The sequence below is a fragment of the Pyxicephalus adspersus genome, chromosome 6 (genome assembly GCF_032062135.1).
Source record: "Pyxicephalus adspersus chromosome 6, UCB_Pads_2.0, whole genome shotgun sequence".
NCBI classification, from domain to species: Eukaryota; Metazoa; Chordata; class Amphibia; order Anura; family Pyxicephalidae; genus Pyxicephalus; species Pyxicephalus adspersus.
This window is the reverse complement of record NC_092863.1, coordinates 14,738,205-14,760,266: the sequence shown is the minus strand read 5'-3', so window position 1 is coordinate 14,760,266 and position 22,062 is coordinate 14,738,205. Positions and strand designations below refer to the sequence as shown.

Here is a 22,062-nt window from a genome sequence, read left to right as displayed (position 1 = left end):
GGAAAGGAGGGAGGAGAGAGCGCTCAGGTTAGTGATGGAGTCACGTGAAAGAACACACAAAAACCTTACAATGGGCACAGCAATCAAAGGGATAAGGAATTATATTTAGATAGCATCACCGCAGAATCAACACAGAATCCCTACACATTACTGTATATTTGTATAAAATTATTTTATATATTTATATAATAAAAATATTGAGAAATGATTAAATTGATGCTTAGGAAAATTTCTCAAGGAAAATAGAAATGTAAACCTAAAATCATTTATTGAGATTAATGTTGGCCAAGCGCCGGTCAATAAGGTGCATAGCCAGGAAAACAAGCAATATCTTCCAAATATCCCCCAGATCAGCCTCCCCTCTTTGCCCAGCAATAGTGTTCCTTCTGCAATAAGGACCTACCTCTTTGAAATGAATGATTATATTTATTCTATAAAGTATGCACCATTGCATACATGGCAAGGATATGATCATTTGCAGACCATCTGTACAGAAAGCAGATTGGGAAGACAAGCAGCTTTTATGCAGTTCAAAGAGCACAATTTTATCATGTTCTTTACTTATAATTTCATATAACTGTTCATGTATTGCTTTGATGTGACAAACATTCCAGTATTAATTCCTTAAGCATGTGTCACAATCATTCGCCAACTGTACATATGCTATGATAAAATCCTCGGATGAATAAATCCACCAGGAAGATGATTTGATCCAACTGGGAATCCGCATTCATTGTTATCACAAGTTTCATGAATGATTATAGAACAATGAGTCAGGCATCTTTTGTTCCTTTTAAACAACATTAATCTAGCATGTGTACAAAGCTTTATATTAATAATGATCAGAGGGGGGGAAAGGTACAGGGACGGAATTCATGATCACTGTTCATTTATTATATCAAACATCGATTGGGAATGCCCTGTTTTCCAATAGATTTACAATTGGATTGGATGTTTAGATTGAATATAATGTCAAATTCATTAGAAGTATTGACCGGCGTTCTTCCAGCAAAAAGTAACAAATACAACGAATCATGAATTCAGTAAATAAAAATATGATCAGTTGCTAAGACGTTTACATTTCACCATTGTATTTGATTGTTTTGGTTTGATATTTGAGTGGGGTTATAATGGAGGTTTATATGAAATATAGGACGTTTATGATATAAAGTATATGCACGTATTTATTTATTTTTGTATGAGGTTTGGGGGGCGTTAAAACAAAACCTAATAGCGGTAAAAACTTTTATCTCCCCACTTGACCCCATTCATCTTCATTAAATCCTATTTTAGGTGCTGCAGAAGGAGAGCCATTATGCCCACCACCCGATGAAAGTCTTCAGCATTCAGAACTTTTAGGAGTGTCAGATACAATGTGGTCCCATCCTCTGACCTCCATACATTACAGACCACAGATCAGGGAATGAAGCCACAGCACTCAGGGGAGGACATAGACATCTGACATTCTTAAAAGTGTTCAGTACTGAGGATTCACACTTCTCGATCACTATAAACTTCATATAAACATTAACAAAATCAGTTTTTAATATTGTTTACATTGCAGTTTGCAGTAACCTAATGCTGGGTGTTCCTGCTGTTCTTACACTTCTTGTTTTAAGGTGACAACTCTGCCCCTATTGTGCTCCCTGTTGTCACCCTAAGGGTCTAAACAGCAGGAACACCAGGTAATATTTTAATAAAACCTGCAGATGACCCAGGCTTCTGATGGGCCCTACAAATGGAAAAGCTTCAGCAAGCTATTGGGGACACCCCTACCATCCTTTATTTAAATGATGCCCTTTAAATATCACTTTGGTTTTATGTTTTCCTAAAAGGACATCACCCTTGCCAGCCAATCATATTTTGGATTACTTAAATGTAGTTTCTGACTGGTTGCTTTTTTTTAAATGTATTTGCATGACGTTCAAAATAAACTCAGAAGTACATGACACTGAACAAAGAGTCTATATGTACAAGCCGTGTATTGCATCTTCTTCTGATAATACCTTCGCTGTCAAAAATTTAAAAAGGGAACACCCAGCGTGAACAAGCTGGTGTACAGCGATAATAGTTGAGGCACAAAATTGTCCAGCGTCCAATCAGAATGGCCGTGCTGGATTTAAAGTAGTCAGGAACATGGTATATCTGGGGAGAAAAAAAAGCAGTCATATAGAGATCTGTACAGCATAATATAAAATATTTCTAATTTTGGGCACTGGTGTAGTTTATGAATACCAAAGGTGTCTTCTTTTATTATCTTTTGTTGCTTCTCAATGCTCCCAATTTCCTGCAGCATGTTATACGTACTTCATGTAAAGGGGTCAGCCTGCAAGAACAGAATGGGGTGAAAAGGAAGTGTTTTTATGTAACTGTGGGGCTTCCACAGACACAGGCTAAGGATAGTTACTGAGAATTATGTACTGTATACAGAACTGAGAATTGACAGGAAGAGGAAAATCCAGGGAGATGTGTACATTATATAGGGTGACAGAATAAATGGGTGGGGGGGGGGGTAACGTTTGGGGTGCATTACTATGGCTGTTCTAGTATATATGAACTCCAGTGATGGGTGCATAGCATTTCCAGATGACTACAATAGTGCAATCATTATTGGCACTTGTAGTTACAGCATGCGTGACAACGCAGGACAGCATTGGAAGAGAGAAACAGGGTGTTGTCACCCTTTAACAGGAAGTGCCTAATCAAAGACCCTCATGGCAAATTAATAATGACTCAGGATTCAGCTTAGACAATTTCTGCCTGGCTGTTGTGGTTTTAGAGTTTCCATTCGATCATTTATTGTGCCTGTGTTCAGCAATGGTGACAGGCCGATGGGGAGGGGCACAACATTGAGGAGGCAGAAAGAGCTTAGTCACTTTAACAGCTCTGGATCCCCAGCTTCCAATATATCAGCGGCTGACAGACACACGCAGCCAGCTTAAATAGCGTCACATAGAAAGGAGGAGGCATCTACAGAGATCATACACAGAGTATAATAATGTGCCGTGCAATGCCAGGGGCAATTAGTGATGTGGAAAGTATTCAATGAGTAGTGGGTACCCTAATAATGATCACTAATGCTCCCCCTCCTGTGACAAGCCAGGGCAAACTATATGATGAGTTAATATGCCCCAATAGCCACTATGCCTTCCCAAGGTAAAAATGTCAAGGTTAGCAAGACAAAAAGATTTAAATGATTTCTGCTATCCCTAAAATAGGTGGTGTCGTGATTCTTCATCATACTATAATTCAGCCAGGCTCTGCCTCCATAAAAGTGGCAACACTGCTCCGATTTCCGGAACAGCATTGTTGCCACTCCATTACAGGAATCTGAATCAGGAGGCAGGAACAAGAGGTATTTGTTGGAATTTGAAGTGGACTAAAAGTAAACTTTAAGCTCCGATGTCCTGTAGCACATTTTTTATGGGACGTCATAGTTCTACTTTTAGGCCATTTGAGCCCTAATATCTAACATTCTGCGGCTGGAGTTTTAAAGTACTTGATTACTTTGTATGTATGTTGGATGAATCTTAGACTGATCAGATGGTTTTCTGATTATGCCAACATAGACCACAGTGCATTACAAAAAACGGAGAACATCCTAACCCCAAATGAGCCTAAAATTAGCTGCCCCACTACAGTCATACTATGAGCCAGTTGGATGCAGGTCATTTCTGTCCTTTCATTCTAAAAAAAATGCTAGATGCCAGGCTGCCATGCTGAGTCCCCTGCAGTCCTTGTAAAGGGTACAATGGCATCTCTGTTGTCAAGACCGGTTAACTTTAATCCTGGTTAAAGATACCAGGCAGCAGTCCAACATATCCTCTATAAAAATATTCTGTATGCTTTTTGTCACATTTAGTACTCTTAAAATCACTTGGGTACATATAATCCTAGTAAAATGTTCTGCAATTCTAAACTATAGGTCGAGGTAGAGAGTCTCTTCACACCATGAAATTCTAAGCTTCTGTTTCCATGATAAGTTCCTTGAAACAGGTCACACTGATGTCCTATGGGGCAACTCATACCGGCGACCGTCACTATGACAGTCCTATGAGAATTCAGAAAAGTGCGTCTTCCTCTGGACTGCCGTGTGTTACTATAAAATGAATACGTGTCTAGGAGATCATTGTGCTATCTGCATCAGAGAATACATCACATTGGTAATTAATAAATATGTTTCGATATGTTAACAGATGTTGACCAAGAACAGTGAACTTGGCAACGGTGAAGATGGATTGCTGCGGTGCAAAGCTTGCCACAACCTTGGATATGAGAATGTGTGCATGTACTGGAGGATTCTGGTGAGTTCATAGATTGATGGATATATGGCGATGAGAATCAGGAGTACACCTAGCTAAAGTCCACTGAACTTAAATTGGTTGCTTGTTGAGATTTCAATGCCCATTATGGTCTGGATCTCATCGACTGAGACTCACTGGTCCTAGGTCCATATCTCAGCTAGGACACCATCTCCCACATCCATTTGAAGTCTCCTAAAAAAATTTCCTTAGCCTATGCTAGGGATATTAGACTATGCGTATGGTAGGGCCATTAGATTGTGAGATCCTCTGAGGGACGGGTATTGACTTTGAGCTCATCCACTGAAACAGGTATAATCTCATCCTCTCTTTATGACATTTTTATTAACATTACAAGGAATGAAGCAGACAAGTCTTGTACAGACTCCTAATAGAGATAGCTCTAAATGATTAGTGATCATTTAAGGCAGCCATTCTTTGAAACCTTGGGGTTTCTCCAGAAGTTGCTATAACTTCTACAAACCATGGCTGATTGACCTCCATTTGATGATGAGGGCATAGTCCTGGGGCCACTACCACTTGGTAGTGCCAGCTGCATGTTGTGATGTTTTTAATAATCTATATAAGGTGATATATATAAGGTGGCCACTATTGTATGGGGACATTCTTTCCACGGACCACTAATGTAGGAGGATTTTCCTACTGACCTCCTTATTGGTTTAGCGGGGGTTCATCAGGACCTGAACATTTTTTCAAGGGTTCCATGAGACCTGAATATTATTCCAAGGGTTCCTCAGGGGTAAAAAGAGAAAGGCTGATTTAAGGTAAGAGAAATCAGTCATGTATCTGGTTACGACCATTCACCTATTGACCAGCCCCATTCTCTGCCCTGTTGATGCCAAACCCTCCTTACTCTGACCACCTAAAGCAGGGAGACCTTCTCTAGAACTAGAATTCACAATCAATATTTTCTCAAACATTACCCAATTTCTAATATTTGCATTAGATGCAATGATTATGTCAAATCGAATATTGAATCTAAGAATTGTCAACCACTACAAATAGCTATTTGTATTGAACAGACAGGCTGCCCAGCATATAAAAATAGATGGTTCTTGGCTTTAAGCTGCGTACACACGTGCAATAATTATCATTGGAAACGAACGACTAACGACCCTTCGTCCGATAATCGTTAACAAAAAAAGTGCACAACAACGCCGATGAACGAGGATTGTTGCAGGAAATGAACGACCGTCCCGGCGGATCTGATTGGGCAATGTTTGTTCGCTATTTATTGTGTGTACGGTCGTTCAGTGATCGTGGCTGGTTCTGCAGTACACTTGACCAGGGTACAGCATAAGAAACCTCACTGCGGCCACCAATACAAAAACCCGCCCCCCAAAAACCCCTTCACTTATAAATAAAAGAAAAACAATACACAATACTTTGGAATAAATTGGTCACAGCAGCCCCTTTTATTAATACAAATAACAGCTTTATTATGACGGTATTAACTTAACAATCTCTATAGGTCCATGAAAGTCACCACCCCACTTTTTCCCACTGTACCCGATCTACCACCAGGCCCCCAGGCGCCCTACCCCGCCTCAGGGACAGTTAGCAGATCTTTTTACACTCCAACTCCGCCTCCACAACAACCAAGTGTCATGCAAGGCCCACCTTACTGACCAAAAAGAGAACCAACATTTTCTGTCCCCCATTTTATTTAAATTTACAATTACCCCCCTTTAACTTTCAAGAACCCAAACAACCACCAAAACCGCTCGGCTGCTGCGACAATATCCCTCCCCATATTGCCACAAGGGAGGGTGGGTACGCAGTCACCAGGAAAATTTTTCAGTGCTGCCCCCCATCTCCAAAAGCCATCTTTTAAACCCCTTATCTTCACCTCCCCTTTTTCTTTCCCCACCAATGCAATCCTCCCAAACCTTCCCGCATTTTTCTTATCCCCACCTTTTTTTTTTTTTTTTTTTAACTTTTGACCCCTTTACCAACCTTCCTCCACGTGCCCTCTGCCACGAGGCACCTTGCAGCCTCATGCTTCCATTCACTTCCTTACATGAACTTTTAACCCCCCAAACATGTTTGATTGTCTATGCCCCCCCTGTCATGAAGCCTTTCGCCAATTTTTTTTTTTTTGCTTCAGGCCTGCTTTCTCCTGTACGTGTTACTCCCTCCGTTCAAACAATGGTATCTAGCGTGTGTACACTATTGGTGGATTATATTTGAACGATCGTATCTTTACAGCATGCACAATATGATCGTACAAAATAATCTTGCATAATCGTTAGTCAATTGTTTTTAACAATTATTGCACGTGTGTACCTAGCTTAAGTGTCTGATAGATATAACAATTTGATGGGACAATCATCAAACAGCATTTACTAATAAATGAACCACCCGACGAATCAGCCAAGCCAACAATAATATTTTGGTCATCAATAGACCCTGGTGGGTTGAATCCCCCTGGCTTGATATACAAATGGAATGAGAACATTGACACCAAGTTTTTTCACAAATCCAGACTGAAACCAATGAGATTCACCTAATCCTTCCCCTGCTATTTAATTTATAATATCAGCGGATAAACAGTGTTTTATATCGTGTCACGGTTAAATAGATTATCCAGAAAGTGATCTGGCTTGTAGAGGGTCCGCCTGTGGGGTGTACAGAGTGTGCGCAGGTGAGTGCAGACAATACCCAGATCTATAATTCATGGATTGTTTTAGAAGAGACAGATCCTAAATGTTGAAGGTTCAGCTCTATTTCATGGCAAGATGGAATGAGCAAAACAGCAAAGAGAAGTATGATGACCAGAAGGCGGATAGCACCAACCATGCATCTCTGGAGCCAGGATAACAGTTTATTGCTGATTCTTTTTGTAGCAATGCAGAACATTTTTAAAGGAGATGAAAATCTATAATGAATGACATTTAGCTTCTACAACATTAATAATTCTATTATTGCCTTCAGATCTCCTGCTTTTTGCAGCTACATCCCATCTACACGCACTTCAGAAATGAATAAATGGCATTGATCAGAACAGGTTTCCTGATGGTGACAACATTGGACCATGCCGGTGTAATGTGTGATGAAATGACTACTTGTGGTCTCCATCTGAAGCCTGTATGACAGGGTGACAATGCAAGAGAACAGTTGGAGAGTTGCCACCCTACAACAAGGTCTAGTACCTGAACAAGGACCTTCATGGCAGGATCGCCAGGTATTTCAAATGTTGTAAAAAATCTGACAATAACATGTAAAAGATGTTATGATATTTAAGAGATTGGGTTTACTGTAAATATGGCTGTAGGTAGTAGGGAGGAATGCAAGGTGTGCCAAGAATCCCTATTTTTTTTCCAGGAGGTTTGAAGCAAAAAATACATTTTCAGCATGCTTCTGTGATTCTTATTATAGATTTATCCACATGGAATAGTTGGTTGTTGCCAATGATTTCCCCACCCACTAATAACCGTGAAAGCCAAATTTGTTTTATTGATAATCTAGGTGCAGATTGATCCTCTATACATAAGATACATCATCCATAAAGTGCACAACATTCTTTGTACTTGTTGTTACGAATTTCAACTTTAAACTGTACCAGTACTACTTTTATACAGCTTTGTAATAGTCAGCGTATAGGTAAAATCTCCCTATAACAAGTTGTTATGGAACAGAGAAATGGTTAGAAAGATACAGAAAGCAAGAGTGTGCACAAAAGATGAGATGATGAGAATGAGAGTGTGCAAGCCAAACAGAGTGTGCAAGTGAAAGAAAAGAAGAGCATGCAACAGAAAAAGCAAATGTTCAAGAGAAGGACAGCAGGTGAATAAAGGAAGGAACAAGAGAGAAAGCACAAAAAATAGAGAGAAAGTGTGCATACATTGAGCAAAGTTGTAAGAGAGAGGAAAAGCAAAAAAATAAAAAAATAAAAAAAAAAGAATAAACAAGTTTGCAAACAAGAGTGGGTGTGCAAAAGTGGGGGGAGAAAGCGTGCAAGAAAGAAATAGAAAAAAATACAATATAATAAAAAAAGAGAGAAAGTGCACAAGCAGAAGCAAGAAAAAAAAAAAAAAAAAAGATCAAGAGAAAACGCGCCGGAGAGAGGAGGCACAAGTGTTCAAAAAAGAGAGAAAGCGCAAAAACAAACAAAAAAAAATAAGCAAATATAGGAGGAGGAAAAAAATAGGAAAGTGGCAGGCACATACAAATCAATGGTAGATTTTGTTATATAATATTGGGTATATTGGATTGGGGTTGGGATGCAGAGTATGAAGTAACAGAGAGAATTGGGGGAACAACGCTTATTGGAGGAGGGTGGAGAGGTGGAGGTTGAGGGAGCAGAGTGTAGGTGAAGATAAGCGTCAGTTCTGGCAGAGATAGGAGGCTGAGTGACTTTGGTGACTCAGTACTTTTTTGGAAGGAGCAGTTGGTCTCAGGAGAACGAGACCCAACGCTGGAGAGGCGCCCTGACGCTGGTCACCAAGGTAGGCTGCAATGGGTTATGGGCTATGAAAAAGACAATAGTAAAAAATATGCAGCTGTTAGAGTAAAGGAATGGTTACATCTTAATAATTTTGACTGAGATCTTTGCATACCAATGATTATTACAGTTATTGGTAAAGTACTTGGTTTCCATAGGTTATGGCTGATTCGGACACAAAAGGTTTATGTCTGTGACACAAGGGCATGGTGTATTGGAGCATCCACGTATATAGAGGTTGCTTTTAGTTTTGTATCATTCGTTGAATGTATTTTTAACAACACCTTACTTTTAATTTATCAGGCGATGCCAGGTGGGTACACATAGTGTTACAAAGTATTCCATTTGCCAATCTGACCTCCTTGGAACCTATCTGACCTCACATATTAATTAATATAAGAATAGGACTGGTTATCCCTAATGCCGGGTGCCTTGGTTTACTGGATGTTGGTGCCAACTCTTGTCTTGGCAAGGAGACGTGTTATCTGCATTAACTCATGCCAACTAATCCAGGATCATCTGTCATTGTTATATTCTAAAAATTAATTGGCTGTCTATTATACATCAATGTTCTGTGGGGTACAATACTAAATAAATCTATATGTTAAAATATATTTTTATTAAAATTGAGTCATTTGGGCCCATTCAGAGCAACCTCATTTTGAGTGTTGCATTAATGCAGTTTTAACCAATTTTAGAACATGGTACAGAACACCACATGTTGCCAATGAGGTATGTTGGCTTTTTGCATTGGCATGCCATTCAAAATGATTGGCACCACAAAGCACTAATATGCATTAACATGCATTGTGGGTATGCCCACAACACCATAATGCATCACATTGCAAAGCTGTGTTTCAGCCCGATTTCAGTTTCCCACCATTGTTGCATACCTAATAGACATCATGACATGTATAATGAATATCAATGTGTTTGCCATATTTCAGATAGAGTCAGAGAGCAATTCTGCTGCATTGTGGGATCACAAAAGATTACCCGTTACCATGTTCAACTTATTTAGCTTTGCCCATATGGAGCCATTTGTTGCAATGATTAATGGTCACTTTTTATCATTTGTTAAATTCCCTGCAAAAATGTAGCTTTGCTGTGTATGTTCTGTAAAACAAAGTTTAAATTGTTCCATAACTTTTATGCACAGACTTTTTTAAAGTGCACTTGTGACAACAGTCTGTCCCTTTTTATATTTTACACACAAGTCAAATTTACTGTATCATTTAAAGTGTGACAATGCCACTATATAGTGAATCAAGGCGGTAGGGTCTTGTAAAAAATTACAAATAGGCTGTTATATATATGGAAAACTATGTATCACACAATAGCCAATCACAAATCATCTTTCATTGCTCAGACCATGGGTTAGGTGGAATGTAGTTTCTATGGGTTACTACACACTCCTATCACACTCTTTGTCCTGTCCTATTATTACACAAGGCTGTACATTTTGCCGCTAAAATTTGAATAATGCCGTTAGACAGACATTGGTCGTCTTGCTGCATCCAGCTCGGTACCACCCAATACTGCTGATATGGTGATTTTACACAGTTTGCCTCATATCAGCTCTGCAGAAAACACAGCAAGCTTATGTTGTAACAAACAAGATTGTTTGTCAGTTTGTAAAGGCTGCAGAAAATGGTGGAAGCATCATATCATATATTCAATATGCAATGCAATATTTTTATCACTGTGCAATTTTTATATATATATATATATATATATATATATATATATATATATATATATATATATATATATATTCAGCGGACATATATTAAGCTTCCTAACATATTGCACATTAATAAATAGAGCAACAAGAATAATAAGTGGCAATTGGACCCCAATTCTATATTTAATTGTACAAAAGCAGCAGCGTGATGATGTTGAGCCACGATTTCAACTTTGGACATTGCAAACCTCAATTACAAGTCACTCTGTGTCTGTTAAAACTTTTATATATCATGGCTAAAGCAATATAAAGCAAAATTTGGGTTTGGCTAAAATGGGAAATATCTAGATCCTCGGTCAGGTCTATATTGATGTATCTGTCCTTGTTGAATTAATTCAATGAACCGCATATGTTGGACTGCACAATCACCTTTAGATCTAACTAAAATTTCATTTTCACTTATCACTTATTATGATTATTGGATAATCAGATTTTTTATGCATGGTGAACCCTTACTTCCCATGTTGTTGCTGGAATAAAAAGCAAAGGGAAAATACTTCCAATAAAGACTTCGACAGCAAAATATTTTCTTTTTTTTAGTAAACCATTAAGTTTAGACCCTTTGTCAGAATAAACTTTTTCCCCTAATTATATACGCATTGGAAAATTCCACTTTCTTCCACCCCAATCTGTTAAAACGTTTACCCTTTTTTTCTCTCTCCACAAAAAAAGAATTTGGTTTAAAACCATCCAGTAGGAACGAAGTTGAGTTCACTTCCTATTTCTTATGCAGAAATTTTAGCAGACCAATTCTTGTAGGTTAACAAAAGCCAATGTTCACCAAAAACATCATTATGTGTTCTACTTGAACTGATCGGGCAAACCAAACTCAGGCAGATTCACCCAATATTACAATCTAGTGCAGGGGTGCCCACACTTTTTGGCTTGCAAGCTACTTAAAATGATCAAGTGAAAATGATCTACTAACAATAGAAAGTTGGATTTAATAACTCCTGTGTGCGGTAGAGTTTATTTTGAAAGGCAAGGCACCGCAATCTACTCGCGCTGCCTTTGCGATCTACCGGTAGATCCACCTGTTGGCGCACCCCTGATCTAGTGCCACTTGTTCATCATATATACCCCGGCCTATGAATCGTCCATTCAAAACTACTAGCAAACTAAATGCTATATAAGTATAATGAACAGAGCAACTGAAGCTTTAATAATACATGAACATAGCAAAGCGCAATGAAATACATTGATCTGACTGTCAGATGCAATACATGCGTCTTTTAAAGAAATGACATACTACTTCAATAATGACATAGCGCACATTGTAGGGGTAAAACAAAAATGTGTGAAAGTGTGTGTACATAAAGAATGCAGACATAACTCTATAAAATTACATTTCTACAGCATAGGATCCAAATAATAAGGACTTAAAGTGGACCTATCACTAGGAGATGATGTGAGCTGCCATTGGTGAGCTCATTGTACAGAACTGCCTGGATACAAATCTGAGGTTTGGGTTTCAGTAGATACAGTCACAAAACAAGCTTGGGACAAATTTCTGAGCACCTGATCGGTATACTCATTCTGAGTCAGGGATTTTAAAGGAAATAAAGGCAGAGGAGCAGAACACCAATCAGACAAGATGGATATTATAGGTCACCAATGGCTGCTTCCATAATCAGTCAGTGATAGGCGCACTTCAATGATGAAGAGGGACCAAGGGGTATTTGTAGAAAGCAAACAATTATTATGCTGATAAAATACACTGCAGAATAATCTCTGCCAAAGGATTTGTAACTCAATGCCTACTTGTACAACTATTATATTACTATGCCTGCTTGGAGTTCAGCCTAGTTCTAACCATAAGTATGTGGGTCTACAATACCATCGTGCAGAATACATAAACACAGACTTAACCTGTAGAGGTTTGGTAGAACACCATTCTGCTCTATTGGTTAGATTCTCACCCCATTTTTTAAAAAGGTCTGGGGTTTCTATAAATACACCGAGCACCAGAGACGAGAGGCAGTGGTGGGGCAAGGTCCTCCTCAACTTGGTCCTCAAAAAAGGGCAAAAGAAGGAAAGCAATGAATGCATAAACCTTATAAGATTTTCTTATATAAAAATGATCTTAATATCAATGTCTAGATAACTAGTGTCCCTACAAAATCAAGATTTGGAGGTCAGAAAGTGCACATTCTCCACCAGAATTGTGTGCATTTATTTATGATCAGAAGGTCTTAAAACAAAGATGGCTATGGGTAACTATGTATTTATTGGGTAAATTGTCTTGGTTATGGAGCACAGGCCTGTGCATTATGAGTACGGGGCCATTGCTTATTAATTACTATAAAGGTCATCATACATCAACATGTTTAAAACAGGTCTTGGCTTTTTATACGTTGATGCTTGTGCCATCTTAAACTCCTTGAAGGTTCTTACCTATTTGGTGAGCCCAAAGAGAGTACAAGCCAATAGAATAGCACTGGTGTTCTCTTTATTACAGCAATAAATAAGATTTCAGATTAAATCAATGCAAGACTATCAGGACAAAGTGATGGACCTTGATGAATTGGTTGTGATGGCTTCATGAGAAGACTAATCATAAAGGGTTGATAGGAGATAACAGTGGATGTGTGGAAGTCTTGAATCACCGATGTCTGTAGTCTCTATTTTTTTTAGGGCAACATTTTTACTATTTACATATTTATATGTTCTTGTGTCTTTGCATTTTGATGCATGAATACATATTCCATATGCAAAATATGCAGGGCCCGTCTATATAAAATAAAAGGCCTGGGTTCCTAAATTTATTTCAAGCTATACAATAATAAAATGAATACACACGAAGATCTATGTGGTCTGGTTATTTTTAGTTTCAGTGTATTGAAGTTTACAATGTGTGTGTATGAAAAAATAGACCATGGCAAGGTAGTAGTTCTTTGGCTTCGTTTATATGTCTGTGCATGGTCTGTTTGATAAGCTGATATCATTCTGCAATATACTTGGGTTGTTTTAGCAAAGCTGAAGCATAGGCGAAGCTACTGCTCGCAACAACTAATTTTTTTATATAAGTCCTCCTTATTGTCCTATTTATGTGAATGGTGATAGTGCTGTTGAATAAAGGATGGCAAAGATGATGTATTTGCTTTTGAGAATTTGGGTGTGGTGGGGATTCCTCTTCTGGTCTTATCTTGGCTCTCACGTAGTTGGGAGTTCCCTCTCGCTACATCATCTTATCAAACAACATACAGAGAGGTCTGGGAAAAGGAGATCCAGTCAACAACATGCAATACATGTTTGTATGGTTGTGCAGAATCTAAAAGTGTATATAGACGCCACAGTACCTTTTTTTATAAAACAGTAAAGTTTAAGGCTGGGCTAAAGAAACAAAAAACTTTCAGAACATCACTACAATGTATAAACAATGCACATATCCCTATCTGTTATCCATTCTTTACCAGAAGTCTCGTACACACCTAATTTCCTGATCTCTCAACACCCTTCTGCACTGTATTTCCAAGCAGTGTTGTCTCCCCTACTGAACAATACAGAACACCCCCTCTTCTCCTGATCCCCATAAAATAAGGGGGCTTCTGTAGCCCAGCAGAGTAGAAGTAGGCTGGACTTACAACACTGCTTGGAGTTTTAATGCGGTGTTGTCAACAAACTACAGAAACTTAGGATCTTCTAGCAGTCCAGCAGTTGTTTTCTTGTACTTGCAGTGTAAAAAGATGCAGGTTTCTTTTATTCATGCCCAGACAAACTATTAAGACCATGGTATCTAAATTACACTATTTGTAGGTATTCATCTTAGATTTACAGTCAATAGGTTATCATTTAGGTTCTAAAGATTGGCTATCTTACAGGGAGGAAAAATTGTAATACTCAAGGAGTTGTTACTTTGGGGGTAAGATAGCAGCAGCTGAATAGTTCTGTCTTGCCTACTTACTGACCATTGGTTTATATTTTCTCCCTTTACAGGAATAAGCCCTTGTGTTATGTTCATCCCTCTCTGGGCAGTAGAACAGTCGGGGAAATAACCAGCAGACATGGCGTCTGATGTAAGTAAAAACTGATAAGGTATAAAACTGTGCAAGTGACAAGTGCATTAGTTTGCTGGTCATAGGAAACATAGGGGGTCCCTTGCTGCTTATGGTGCCACTTAAAGTCAATCTGTGGTTTGTCCATGCATTAGGTTGACTTTACTTCAGCACATACTTTGCTCTCCCATAGGGTTGCACATGCAGTCTATGACATGTTGGTGTGACAGATTGGCCCCGTACTGTCACATTCTCCTCCATACCTGGAAGTATTGGGTATGTTCTTTGGTTTCCAGAGCTGAACATGGGATAATAGGGGTTAAAGCAAATATTTACTTTGATCTGAAAGGACAGAGAACCGATATGCTTTAAAGATCTCTATTTTCTCTTTCCATAGTATGCTTAATAAAATTACAAATTTGGATGACATTAAAGGAAAGCCACTCATGCGAGCAATATGGAAGTTGTCATTGCGGACTTATTTCTCAAAATGTCTTAGTAGGTCAGAAACCATTTAGTCTATAGATTTCCCTACATAAAATCAGGTTTTAATAATATACATTTTTCTATTCTGAGTAGTGCAAATCAAGATTTATTTACTAAGGGAGGTCTAGTAGATAGATCTGCACTTAACCCTAGGAATCACCGAGACAAGAATTCCATCCAAGTATGGTATGAAAATCCAAGTATGAAAATAGGGGTATGACATCAGATCGGTAGATGTAAAATAATTGCATCATTTTACAACTTCTGCCATTTTCATTTACAGTTCGATTTTGATAAAGATTTGGAAGGTGCTCTCGGAAGTTATGATGATGCCGATGAAACCATAGCCAGTGATGACCGTAAGTAACAGGGAAATGTGTATTCATAAATGTAATAGTAATAAAACAAATCTGTGATGGAACTGTCCACCCATTTTATGGTGGACTTTACACAACCAAAAATTTGGGTAAATTCTTGAAAGCTTCACCCCATGCACAGGCCATAATATGGTATAGTCTCTGCTTTGTATAGGACAGACCAATCAGGAGGAGAAGAGGAGGTCCAAACTGTACAAAATTCTTAGGTGAGTCTGCATGCCATCCTAAACATTTTAATATATCTGTCTGGACTGAGTGCCATATCTGAAGTTTGCAAAGCATTTTACAGGCCCTGTCGGAAACTCATACAGACCAACTGTGCCATGTTACTAACGTAGGAACTGCAACAGACTGGGAAAAAAAATAGATACTCAGCCCTAAAAATTAAACAAATTGGCATATACTTTCCATGGTGGAATGCACCAACAGATCATTCAGATGTCAAGACTTTTCTATCACATTGCTGAAAACCTGATATTAGAGAACAGTTAACGTCTTCTATTCATTATATTTTCTTCTGCGATTACAAGTGGTCTGGTCTTGTGTCTTAAGATCCCAAGCTGATGAACTAAAACTAGGGCTGGTGGTATTTTAATTGCCATTGGTGAATATCTTTATATTTTTCCTGCTCAGTGACACAAAATAATAATATTAAAGGAGTCAGTTGACAAATTGCAGAAGGATGTCATTAATGGAGCCTACTAAGTTCTTGCTTAACAGGTATACCTAAACTTTATTAGGGTGACTGGCAGGAGTGGGACTTAATACCAGTTCTCCATAGCAGTGATTATGGTATTTGTTGTCCCATCAGGCCCCATGCAATGGCAACCTCAACTGAGGGGACCATTTACAAATATGTATATCCCAATGTCTTTTTGCTCCTGGTAACCAATGGAGTCATATGGGCAGCCATACCTGTCAGATATTCACTATTGTGCAACACCCAGTAAGCAGAAATACTGACCAATATTCTACTTTACCAATAAATAATATGATAAGTTATTAATACATACCACAAATGGGAAAGGCAACACAATACCTGGCCACCAGGCAAAAAATAAAGCATTGCAAGTATGGTATTGTACGAATGTCCAAGTCTGGCACTTCAGCATATAATAATCAAAGATAACCAAGTTGTATCATTTTCCTGTATGATAACGAATTCAATGATACATTTAAACTGAATAAAAAATATTTAATTACATATGGCTATAGAATGTGTACCCAAATTCCAAGTCTGTCCAGAAATCATTTGGTTTAGAGGGCTCCAAGTTAAACTTTACAGTTCTGTGCCTTCCCTAAAACTCTCTTGCTGCAATCTCCATTCTAAAGAAAAAAAAATCTCCCTTGTTAAAGCTGCAAACTGGTGGGGGGAACCAAGAACTCAAATATTATTAATTAGATGTATGTTGAGCTATTTGATGGACCAGCATCTACTCACCTTCAGGTAGAGCTACAAATTGCAAAGACAGCTCCATTGTTCTCCATATTTGTTGGGTGGAAGTAGAGCAGACAGACTTTTACATACATAAATCAAAGATTATCAATATTATAATCTTCCACTCTCCTCCTGCGAGTCTGTTTTGCAGACAGGCGACAAATTGGGGGATCCGCGACTCCTATAATCTGGAAAGGAGGAGGCAGAAGGAGGACGAAGGGCGGGGAGGAAGATACCGTGAAAGTCTAAGTAGGTAGCCACCAACATACATAAATAATTCTTAGCCAGATGTGAAAATCTTTTTTTAAAAAGTTAAAAAGAGTTTTTGACCCTTAAAGAACTTAGAAGTCCCATCTGGTCATGTTAACTGTCCCATGTAATACACTAAAGTATAAATATTGGTTCAATGTGCAAAAAATATTCAACCTTATTTCTAAGGTTACTTGAAACATGGCATAACCTTTACATTCCATCCATGAAAAAGGGAAGGGATACATTATCAGCCATGTCTTTCAGAATAAAGTTAGGTTTCTACTGTGGAAAACCCATTCATTTGACCGAGCTGCTCAACCCACAACACAGATAAATACCTTGCATGCACAGCAACGTCCAGTAATGAGATCTGCTGCAGTGAGATGCCAAAGCATTAGGAAAATGGCAACATGTGAATAGGTGCATGAGACTTGCGTTTCTGTGCTTTGCAGAGAACAAATGCCAAAGCACGTAGATTTTATATATTTTAACACAAGGTAGCATTAATAAGTCTTACAATACATGGGTACAATCATTGACAAGGACTATAATCAGCTAAGGAAATGAAAGACGCCATTGCCTGTAGTAACCAAGTAGCTTTCATTGATGTAAAAAAAAACATCAGATCATGGTGGCCACCACTTTTTTTATATGCTTGGGGTTCCTATGAAGTTATTGATGCCTTAGTATTGCTATAAAAAAAACTTCCAATGCATGTGCATAGCTTTGATTCGATTCGATTGCTCCAGCAATCACTTCCAACAGAAATCTTTGGAAATGCATTATAATCACATCAATCATGTGAGTGATATAGGATGATAAAAGGCATGTCATGGTATAGGCCGGACTTCAGCAGAAACAGCCTTGCCAGTGTGTCACAATAAGGGATTTCATACCAAGGACAATTTTATCTAACTGCAATCAGTTCCTGCACTGAAATGCCATGAAGCCATTACCCAAGTGCATGCAGACGGTGGCTGCAAAGATACTTAACGAGATCAGCAGCACTAACGTTACAATGGATAAAACAGGTGAAAACATGAGTTTATATAAAAAAATGTAAAACTTGATAATTATTTATGATACACAAAGCTTACGCAAAGGAAATGTCATTTGTGTAGGGTTTACTTCTATTTTATGTTTCTATAGGATTGCCAATCTCCCTATATAACTGTTTTTAAAACATTCTTGCCCTTAGATAATAAAAGGTCTGACCCTTCCTAGGCCTTTAAAATTTAAATGACACTACATCCATCATGTTCTCCCAAATGACTTACTGTATATGTATACACAAAGCATGTTTATAGAGAGTACATACGCAATCCTCCAGAGGTTTAGGGCCTGTTGTCAGGATAAGCTAGCAGGTCAAGAGTAATGGATATCCAGGTCAGAGCTCAGGTGAAGCTATCAGCTATGCAGTCTTTCCTGAATTCACTCATCAGGGTCTCCTCCTGGGAACTCTATATAATATGTGGTGTTAACTGGCCAGGAACACAGGTATGCATCCCCTTCAATGTTTCCTATAGCCAACAAGGATCTGTCTATATGTAGTCATCATGCCATGGCTGGCTTAGACAAAAATGGATTTATTAACCTATAGGGATAAATAAGTAGCAACCATAGCGATTTTTATAGGACTAAAGTCTTAAAAATTAAGTTGACATAGTATTTGAACACACAGCTGACGTCCTGTCTAATTGCATGACATCTGTCACTTTAAATCTAAAAAGTTGATACAATACAGAACAAAATTTGTAATATACACATAATAACTTTTTTTAATCTTGGGTTTATTTCTTCTTAAAGTGAACCTGTCCCAAAGTTGAGAAATGTATACTGAGAATATGGTGAACAAATGCCTAAGTAGAGGTGACTGGCCTTTAAATGTAATGCTTGGCCTGGGTGGTCAGGAAAGCGTGGGATGGAGTAGGATCAAACTAGACCTTTACAGAAAAAGTGAATTGAATTGGGCTGATTTATTAAAGACTGGAGAAGATAGACTAAAATGGGTGAATATGGGTGTTCCAGCAAACCTGGAATGGATCTGGTCCCGGGATCTCTCATGATAGTCTATCTTCTCCAGTCTTGGAGGGCTTTAATAAATCAGGCCCAATGTGCCTTTTTTTATATCTATTGATATTAAGTCAACTTTACATGCCAGTTCATTCCAAAGTTGTTCATGTATTTTGTGCATTTTATTGCCCAAGCCTAAGACAGGTTTACATTAAAGTGGAACTCCAGGTAAAGCCTTTTCTGTTGGTGTCCCCCCTAATTTCTGTCTTAGTAGCAGTGGCCACCAGGGCATATTGCGTGTGGATCATCCCAACTGCTATAAAAACCTGACAAAGCGTCTAAACCCTATCCAAAACCTGAGAGATGCCTTGAATGTAGTTTTAAAGAAGAGCCTATACACAGTTGAAAATTGATCACGTGAATATCTCCTTCATGTACCTTTGGCTGTCAGAGGACCTCTGTTCTTTTCGTGATGAATTGCTCCTGTGTAGGGCTACATGCACACGTGCAATGGTTCTCGTCCGATATTGGGCTCAGGGCTGATATTGGACGAGAATCTGGCGTTTGTACAGTGCTCATCGTCCGTCCTCCAAATGACCATCCTGGAGGATCCACAGATGATTGTAATGAAAGTGAAGGGGAGAGAGCACAGCGGGGTGCCGCTCCTTTGTTTTCCCCCTCCCCTCTCCATAGAGCAGAATGGTGCTGAATGTACAGCACTTGTTCATGCATCGTGCAGTTATTTGTCGTTAGAATTACAATTATTTCACGTGTGTACTTAGTCTAAGTGTAGGCTTCCTGCCAGAGGCAATGTTAATGTGTAAGGTTGAGTTATTATCACTTTGAATACCCAATCACATACTAGGAAAAGGTCAATAGTACATGTCAGTGCCGGTCAACAAATCTGAGAACACAAACTGCACACACCTGTGTTTTGAGTTCACCATGTGACCCACTGACACACAATAGGGTTCAATTACTAAATAATACAAAATTAATTTCAGTGATTAAGATTAAACTGTTTTAACATTGAATACCAAATTATGTGCAAGGGAAATTTAAAAAGGAGGCTTCTTTATCACATAATAAAGTGTTACGCAGCCTCTACTACCATCAAATTTCAACTTCTATGTGTCTTTTTGTATTCCCTCATGTCCTGTACAACATTAACTTCTGGTGTAGGTTCCGGAAAATTGGTAGATGTTTGTAAACATGGAGACAAAGCCAATGCATAGATGCCAAAATTGAAGACAATTTCCTAAAATAGGACAAAATATTGTGTGGTCTCCAGCAGCCACTTGGGTGCCTGTTGGACAATTTGCAGAAATTGAGCGGTGTTGTTCTTTAAACATTGAGTAACTATTTTCTAGCTCGGCCGTTCTTAACCAATGTTCGTGGTAGCAAAGGCTTCCTTTAGAGGTTGCTTGGGATTCCTTGAACTATGGCTGACTGACCTTCTGTTTGATGATGCCTACATAGTTTTGGGGCCACTACCAGTTGGTAGAAGCAGCTGTATAACTTTAATGATGTTTTAGATATCTAAAACAATGGGAGCTATCAGTTTTAAAAGCTTTTTCCCATTGACACCCCTAAAGATGGTTTTAGTAAGGGTTCCTCAAGACCTGGAAAATGTTTTAAGGATTCCTTAGAAGTTAAAAGCTTGCGAAAGGCTGTCCTAGGAATAACCATCAACAAGTTATAGTCATAACACATTTTGGTGTATTAAAAATAATAATAAGATAAAATATACATTGCAACCGGCCCATATTAAAGCAATGGGTAGGAATAGACACTAGATAAATTTTTGGGTGTATGAAACCTTAACTTTTACTTCAATAAATAAAGAGATGGAAAATGTTGTCCTAAGATCTTTCAGAAACTTGTCACATGTAGGCACTACCACTAAAGATTATAAAGTACATTGGAAGATGTTACCCCTTCTCAGCTGAAAAATGAAATATGTAAACGAGTGGAAGAGTTAAACGATGCAATACAGATCCACTTTATCAAAGCTGTTTACTGTCATCAAAGGTGAATTGCTGTCTAATTTAGTGTAAACACAAGTTTGATGACTGACACCATTTCTTGGTTATTGCAAAACTTACACAAGGCAGCGGATTGGTCAGTGTCAGGGAGAACAAGGGGTGCCCTCCTATAAAGGGCTTAAAGTGTCACCCTGTCCTGTCTGTCCAAAATCTTACGGCGGTCCCTGAGCAGGTGAGAAGCCGATCCATTTTATATTTTATCTATTATATTTATTTTACCTTTTTTTCCACTTCAAAACTTGTAGAGACCTCTATCTTTTTCGTCCCACTTTTTTGGTTTTGTTCCTCCTTGTACCATTCCATGGTGGATTTTAAAGCTGGTAAAGCTGTGCAAGTTAGGTTTAAAATTTTCTTGGAATTAATATTTACATTTGGAGTGGAATGTCATAGGTCAAGTAAACTTCAGGAACTTCAGAGGTGAAATATTTGCACCTTGGTTTCCAGCTCTGCCCACTTGCAACCACCAATTATAAGGATCTTCTTTTATTTTACATTACAGAGAATGCAGCAGGTGGAGTGGAATTTTATTTGGGGTAGCAGTGGGGGTGAATGTTCTGTCATTAGTTTAGTGATTTATTAAATGACTGGATACATGTATGAACACTCTTAACCTAAATTACCTGCACTTAAAATGAAAGCACTTTATTGAGTATGTGTCTGAAATAGATAGAAACAAAGTGCCTGATTCATTAAAACTATAGAAAAAAATTTGGTGTTCTTGTTCTTGATATAGACAAATCATAAATTTGATTTTACAAAAAGAAATTCTAAAACCTAATGGGCAAGAAGCTATCATTTGATTATTTTCTTTTCTTTAGTTTTAAGGCATGAGTGCTAGACAAAGAAGAGGAAGGATGGACAGATGGATATCTGGATGGATGGATGGATGGATGGATGGAGGATAGACCGTGTATGAGATTGATAGATAGATATCTGGATGTATGGT

At 38.4% G+C, this 22,062-nt stretch overlaps 2 protein-coding genes across 5 annotated transcripts in view; one reads left to right on the top strand and one right to left on the bottom strand.

Annotated features, from left to right (window-relative positions):
- RUNDC3A (RUN domain containing 3A) overlaps positions 1 to 18,476 on the bottom strand; it is a 31,992-nt gene extending 13,516 nt beyond the window's left edge. For 2 of the 3 annotated variants that reach the window (XM_072414722.1, XM_072414724.1), the window contains exons 1-2: positions 2,236 to 2,326; positions 2,007 to 2,145 (exon numbers count right to left, since the gene is read on the bottom strand). The gene's annotated coding sequence lies outside the window, so the exon portion shown is untranslated. Of the gene's footprint in view, positions 1 to 2,006; positions 2,146 to 2,235; positions 2,327 to 18,376 lie in introns of those variants that run through there. The other variant, XM_072414723.1, reaches the window with a different exon arrangement.
- Positions 8,645 to 22,062, top strand: part of SLC4A1 (solute carrier family 4 member 1 (Diego blood group)) — a 36,348-nt gene continuing 22,930 nt past the window's right edge. Inside the window, exons 1-5 of one of the 2 annotated variants that reach the window (XM_072414720.1) lie at positions 8,645 to 8,770; positions 14,447 to 14,526; positions 15,275 to 15,350; positions 15,523 to 15,574; positions 16,958 to 17,055. In XM_072414720.1, coding sequence (XP_072270821.1) covers positions 14,515 to 14,526; positions 15,275 to 15,350; positions 15,523 to 15,574; positions 16,958 to 17,055 — 238 coding nt within the window. In that variant the 5' untranslated portion in view covers positions 8,645 to 8,770; positions 14,447 to 14,514. The remainder of the gene's footprint in view (positions 8,771 to 14,446; positions 14,527 to 15,274; positions 15,351 to 15,522; positions 15,575 to 16,957; positions 17,056 to 22,062) is intronic. The other variant, XM_072414721.1, reaches the window with a different exon arrangement.